Below are 7,554 nucleotides of genomic sequence, written 5' to 3'. Positions count from 1 at the left end.
TCTGCCATAACTGCATGCTGAATTTAGTAGAAATCCACCATATCTATCTGGGTGCATTTTTTTTTAGTCATTGAGTATATTCGGGACCTTTTGGGCTTGGTCTAAGGCACGAATATGATTGCAACCTTTATAGATACTTCCAGATTAACAATATCATAATGAACTAAAATACTGTGGGGCAGAAGTGCAGCCTTAGGCTTCCAATACAACATATTCAACACAGCCCCAAAGCTATCCTATGCTGGTGTGCCTTTATGAAGCAGAAGGATAACTGGACCACGTTAGGTCCAAGAATTAAGGTGAGAATATATAATTTGCAACTTCTTGCTCTTCCATGTATGTTATACAAGTTAATAGGTCCTTCACACTTTACTTAGTACCTGAGATCATTACTCTATACAAATAACACCTTTCCTTTCACCCTTTTAGTGCATATGGACATAATGGAGAAGGATCAAAGCACTGGCACACTACCATATAACTGGGGTTAGTTTTTTATTATACTGCTAAGGAAACATTATTTTAAGAAGAGTTTTCCCCGATGGAACAACACTTTGAAACCATATCTTTATAAAACGTTATTAGGTCAGTAGTGAGTTTATTTACATAAGCTGATACATTAAAGATCCTCTTCATGTTGTCCAGACTGTAAGCTTTCAGGTCTTCTTGTCAATGCTTACATGTTGCCTGATCTACAAGTCATTAGATTGACCCCCGATGGCTTCTCCCGACCCCACCGGCCTTGATTGATAGACCTTTCCCTATTGCGGTATCAATCACAGCTGATAGGGTAGGCAGAAGCCACTAGGGACTGCCCCAATGACTCCTGGTCCAGAGAACAGGAAACTGATGACAGGTTCCCTTTAAGAACATATAACCAGAACAGAAAGTGACAAGTGAGACATTGCATGTTTCAGATTGTGCCATTTATTGAAATTAGACATCAAGATTAAAATATACAGCCAGCAAAAAATGTGCCAGTTTATTCACCACCACCGTATTAGTGTAACAGCCGCAGGCTAAAAATAAAAATAAAGTCAACCTGAACAAATATCTCTGCAACACGTTACACCGGTGCACGGTCTCAATACTTATAGAAGAAATAAATATATATTTTAGAGTATTTGTAATTTTATTTTACGGTTTATTTTATGACTAGAGGAGAATGACTTGTGTTTTGGCCTCTCACCTGTTACAGGGTCAGTGTCTTTAGCAGGATATACTGTATCTTTAGACACAAAAATCCTTGATCAGACATCACTTGCTATGATAAGAACAATCTGTAAACTGTCTGAACTAGGAATGAGGTCTATCAAGTGTAGATAATATAGTCATAGGAGAGTTTCTATAAAATATTGCACCAATCCTGAACAAAAACTATGTAGTCCATGGCAAGCAGTCAGATGCTTTAAAGGGGGTGTCCCATTTTTAAATATACTTTTGAGGAATTATAAGTTAATAGATTGGGGTTCCTTCTTTTAGGACCCTCATTTATAAGTCAGAGAAAAGATTGGCTACAAGGTGTCCTTCACTCTGCAGCCCCCAACACATTTGTATTAAAAGTTTTAGATGGTAAAGGGTCTGACTGATGGGGCCCGAAGCTGTCATGATCCCTGCCTGAAGTGGGTGCCACGACCCTCCATATATCTCTATGGTAGAGCACGAAGATAGCCGAATGGCTTCCCATAGAGATATATGGAGGGGCTTGGTGGCCCCCTCTTCAGTGGGGCGTTGTGTCTTCCCCCCCCCCCCCGCCAGGGAGAGGAGGGCTTCATACAGGAGATCATCGGGGCCCCAGCGGTGAGACAACCCTCCCCGCCCTCGTGATCTAAAACTTATCCCCTATCCGCAGGATAGGTTTTTCTGTAATTTTAGGTATGAGACATCTCCTTTAAGTTGACAACCTATTGATTTTATTTGAGAACAATGTCATGCCTCATTTCCCATGTGGTGGCGCTGCAGGATCATTGAATACTTGGTGATAAACTGGATTTTAACCTGTTAAAATGTTAGGACATAGTCCAAAATAGAAAAAGTTTTACATACAGTACTTCTGAAAAATATTTTCAGAACACTAATCTAACATGAACTTTTAGAAAATATCCAAACAGAGGCCATTTTTTAGCAGAACATTTGTAAGAATTTTTATTGTAGAAATTAGTTAAAATGCAGCAACAGAAGGGTTTATGGGAAAAAAATATTGAAATGTGTAATTGTCCTTTCAGCATCCCAGAAGCATTTCTGTTGGTCTGCATTATGGCATTCCTGAAGATGCTGGAAGCAATCTGCATTCACATATTAGGGCTGATCCCCTCCCCCATATGAGGGCCCTTCACTAACATCCCCTACCCTATTACATTGTTTGGTATCTGGCAGCCAGGCCTGCATAAACAACCACTGGGTTGTTTTTGCGGCCCTATTCTTTCATCATTTGGACATACCCTATTCTAAGGTCGTTGTACACCTGATGAATTACTATTATTAAACCTTGCAAAACCCTTTGTTTAGCTGACAAATGAGTGTTTGGCCTATGAGAGTGATTGTTGCCCTGGCCTTATCCAACAAAAAGGGTGCACATGTCAAAGAGATAGGCCAAGCCATTACTCTATGGCCAAGACATGATGGGGGGCCAGTGTTGAACAGTGTCTCCAGCAACTGAAGATTGATGCTTGGGGAAGGTTGTTTCAATTCCACAGTTCCCCATTTCTATAGTATTCTTCAGCACTATGAGCACCAAAACCATACACAACCCCATGCAGATTTGCTAATCCCACGGATTGCTGGTTGAAGATGATCTGCTACCGGTAGCAAATAGATAACATGCATTTTGGAGCATGACTGGTCTTGGCAAGTAAACAAGTACTCGCACCAGTAGAGTGACCATTCTTATAATGAATAAGTTAGTTCATGGCCCATTCTATTATCAGCTAAACCAAAATGTGCTCAGTTGTGCATACTGGGATGCTCTCCTTACCTTGGCTAATATCCTACCCTATATAACTAAAGATTGCTAAGATGCTAAATCAAAGAAAGCATATGACTGGTTGCTATGTCATACAGATCCTCTGGCACTTCTGTGCAGGTTACCGTATGGAAATATGGCTCTGGTAAAACCCTTATCTTTGAAGAAAGTGTAACCTGGTTTGCTTCAGAGGCATCACTTCACTAGAACACATGCAAGTTTTTTTTAGAACACAAGTACACTGGTCATAGGAAACATGCATCAATATTCAAGAATGATTATGTGCCATTATACATCTTAAAAATAACAAGAAACTGAAATTTTAAGATCTTACATTAGCTAAACCATGAATCAGGCACCCAAAGAACACAGAATCAATGGCAAGAGATCAGACGTCTTTGCAAAAGTAGCCTCAAACTCAGGAACAAAATATCTTTAATCATTATAACAAAAAGGCTGCATAGAAACATGGGCCCACCAGACAACCACCTTACCCTCTTCATTGAAAGTGAATAACTGAGCTCAGCATCCAAAGACATACCCTGGGATGTTATCCTATGTAGCAGGGATAAAGTGGTCCATCACTTTAATTGGCAGGCATAAGAAGTTGCTTGGGTGACCATTTAAGGGGGTTCCATTAGCTAACATAATATTATACTTTTATTTTATATTTATCAAATGGGACTGCATAGACAACCATAATAACAATATACAGAATCCACAGTAATATTATACAGAAAAATAATCTGTGCACAGAGAAGGTACACTATATAATTTGTGAGTTAAACAAATTTCCAAAAACATGCGTCCTACCAATGCACTTGCAACTAGTAATATTACTGAGGAATGACCTATTAATTGAAAAGTTAGTCAACAGTAAGCACAAAATCTCTACTTTTTATCCTGCGTTCCTTGCAACTGGTAAGTTGTAGATGGTCTAGACCTAACTTGGTAGGCTGTGAGTATCTGAAAAAAATTACATTGACAAATGTAGGAAATTGTATAAAACAGTCAAAACTATCATTTCATTGCTATAAGATCTAGATCCACCAAGCTTAAAACACCCCCAATGGATCAAGAATTTAACCAGTTCTGTCTGACTTTAACACTGTTCAATTCAAAGGTGCAGATAAGGCAACAATTATTTGGTCACTCAATAGAATACATTCATAAAGTAGAGTAATAGCAAAATACACCTCAAAAGTCAAGACAAACAAGATCATTTTTGAGCCTGTTCTAAACAAATCCTAAGAAGCAGTTAGTCAATGAAAGTTCGCTGGTGTTCCTTCTCTTTTAAAATATAGGCATATTCTTATAGTAAAGCTTGACAGGCCCTCTTATAACAGGTTGTAGCGTTCAGAGTCGTGATTGGGGTTTTTCTGGCCCTAGCCTCTATATGTACAGAACCATTAAAAATTTTACTTTTTTTATATTATTGCACACAGATCTTAGGTTATTTGTGAATTAATTAAAATTTTAATTAAAGGAATTGAGTATCCTCGGTTACTTTGGTGGCACAGTCCAACTCTGATAGCTTTACATATGATACATTTCATTTGTTTATTATTGTATTGTTTCATTAATGGTGTTCGTATAGTAACCAGTGTTGCTTGGATTTTTGCAGCAATGCTAAGCCAAGTAATAGACATGGACAAAAACAAGCTTTGGGAACATTTACCAAATGTTTTTGAGCCATTAGCTGATAAGATTTAGCCTTTATATTCTAAAATATATCTACTAATTGAGGTTACAACTCATAGACAACAACATTTTTTTCTTATGCACAATTCTTCCCAACTAAATCTTACTGGCTCTAAGATCCAACCAAAAGACATTTCAAAATGTAACCCAAAACTGTGGTAAAATAAAAAAAACAACCATGTTGCAGGTGAGAGGGATGATGTTGGAGGAGAGGTGCAACACAAGAAATGTACAATTTTTGGAAGACTATAGACAAGACATTCTGCAAAAAACCCTGCTCTTATAATTTACATCTAGAAGTGAATGCAAAAAAAACTAAACTAAGTCTCCTTTATGGAGACATTTGGCACAGCCCAGATTTTGGAAACATTTATACCATGCAACAATTTTTGCCTAGTCAACAGAGAAAGCCTTGTTCGGCTGGAAGGTCAAATACTGTTTACAAGGCCAAATATAAAACCATACTGGGATTGAAAGATTGGCCTATACTCATAATTCTCTATTACAAAAATGACATTGTCTCCATGGATTGCGAAGAATGGAGGTGTTTGTAGGTATTCTCTTAGACCACGATCTCTGGGCCTAGTAAATCTTTTATTTACAGAAATAAATCAAATTCAGCAATAAAAGTTGATGGTCAATCAAGAAAAAGTCATGGATTATCATCTATAAGAAGAGTAACCTCCACCATAAACCACCACGGGTCACAGCACGATGACTAGAGCGAGTGATCACCAGAGGCTTGGTCTTTGAAAGTCCCAATGTCTTTTCCATTCCTGATATGACAACACCATTGAGATTGAGATCTTAAAAAGTCCTTGAGTATCCTTTGCACATGGCAAGACCCATCGTAGTTCTATTCAGACAAAAATTTGTACCGTCGGCAAGACTTGAAGATTTGACATTTTCTCTCAGATTTTCTTCTGTTCAACTTCTGAGATGCAAAAACAAGCAACCTCTGAATTTTTAGAGGGTAGAATCTACAAACAGGACATTGTAAAACTCCACATCTTCACTGAAAAAAGTAATAAACACCACATTCTGAGACAATCGGTCATTCTCTGGCGTTTTTGTCTTTTTTTTTTTCTTTTTTTTAGAAAGCGTAACAAGGACCCTACACATTTATCATATCGAGATTTGATAAGCAGCCTAACAGGACAAATCACTATTGTATCTACATTGTAAACATGCCTTCACCATCTCATCTGTAGACTTTGTCAATTTTAGAAGCCACCATGCAGAGGACGAAAAATATGAATGCCCTGTACACTAGGAAGCATCTTTTTTACGAAGGGCTTTCCTATGAATATAATAAAGCAGTCACTGAGTTAAAATCAGAACCTGCACCTCACTAAAAATGAAACTACACTCTAAACCTATGAAAATGCAAAGAAAAAAAAATATTTCATTTTCAACCAATTGCCGAATATTGTATAAGCATTAACAAACTTTCAAAAAGTTTCAAAAATTAAGCAGTACCCTCATCCACCCTTGGATGGACGCAATAGGAATACACTGCTTTTAACGATAAAAAAAAAAAAAAAAAAAGATTTTTCTCTGCGATAACAAGAATGTGATACTTCTATAAAAAGCATGCATAAATAGATCTCAAATAGAAATACAGATTTTTTTTTAACACACTGATGTATTCCCACAAAATATATTTATATGTAAGAATATTTATATATATTTATTATTACTATAGCTTGAATTATCAGTCTGCGCTGAACTTTATTTTTTATTGTTTGTCCGTTCTGCACAACATTGCTTTAGATTGCTTTGCACCTTTAATACTATCAACCCTTTAGCTCTTTAATACATACGCATTCTCTGAAAACATGCTGCAGCTGGGGGCACCGCAGAGCAAGATATAGACCGGACACTTAGCTGTCATTTTATTGTAGTTTTTATTACTTTATTCTCCCTGGACTGCTATTTTAGGTATATATATATATATATATATATATATATATATATATATATATATATTAGGATGCTCTGGTATTTAAGGCAACCTTAGCTTTTAGAATTTCAGAAATAATACTGGAGAAGTGACTGATGGTCAATGATCTCATAAAAACAACTCCAGAAGGTCCAAGAATTGAAAGGAGCCTCCATTGAGAATGTGATAACTTGTGCTTTTAGTTTCTTTTGAAGTATGAGGCTATTTTAATGCCTTTTCTGGAGTTGATGGGATTACAAAAAATTACACCAGGCCCGTATTAAAAGGGATTGGTCGGCCTTGAACGTGCACGTTATATAAACCGGTGTCTCCAGTGTTACATTAAAATACTACAAAACAATATTCATTCTGTGATGGTTGGTGTATATAGCTGGTTATGTCACTGGACCAGTCTGCGATGACAGTAATTTCCAGAGAAATATGTCCCCCCCCTCTCTCTAACTTGGTAGATGACCAGGAATGTGCATAGGACACGTCAACACTCAGGCTCGCACACACGTTGTACACTCACACACTGTTCAATACCACCTGTCACCTGGTATATCATTTAAAGAAAGAAATGCATGGATGGACCAATGGGTAAGAGAGTTGCAAAGAGAGAGAGAGAGGAGAGAATGGGAAAGAGAAACAGAAGACTGATGGGACTTCTTCTGATGTTGATAATTATTGTCCTTGACCAAAGCTGGAGATTCAGCTGAAACATAGAAAAAAAATCTTATTAACAAAAATACAACTGTGATAGTACGTGCTGTACTTTCTCTATGTTGAGTTTTGCAGTGTTCATGATAGCCTAGACAGTCAGATGATACTAATAAGGCCCGGTTCACTTGGCAATTTGGCCTACTATAGGAGGTATATGTTGGGAGGATACCCAACTTAAGATGGCCATAAAGATTAGATAACGTTAATGGTTGAAAACCCCATGAAC

General features: G+C 37.4%; 1 protein-coding gene across 2 annotated transcripts in view; it reads right to left on the bottom strand.

The window, feature by feature from the left end:
* Positions 1 to 904: 904 nt before the first annotated feature.
* The window catches only part of CAMK2A (calcium/calmodulin dependent protein kinase II alpha), a 204,783-nt gene continuing 198,133 nt past the window's right edge, over positions 905 to 7,554 (bottom strand). For both annotated transcript variants that reach the window (XM_056516943.1, XM_056516944.1), the window contains one exon: positions 905 to 7,320. In XM_056516943.1, the coding sequence (XP_056372918.1) occupies positions 7,317 to 7,320 (4 nt within the window). In that variant the 3' untranslated portion in view covers positions 905 to 7,316. The remainder of the gene's footprint in view (positions 7,321 to 7,554) is intronic.

This window comes from Hyla sarda, chromosome 4, assembly GCF_029499605.1.
Source record: "Hyla sarda isolate aHylSar1 chromosome 4, aHylSar1.hap1, whole genome shotgun sequence".
Lineage (NCBI taxonomy): Eukaryota > Metazoa > Chordata > Amphibia > Anura > Hylidae > Hyla > Hyla sarda.
The sequence above is the reverse complement of the archived record's forward strand: the minus strand, read 5'-3'. Positions and strand labels throughout refer to the sequence as shown.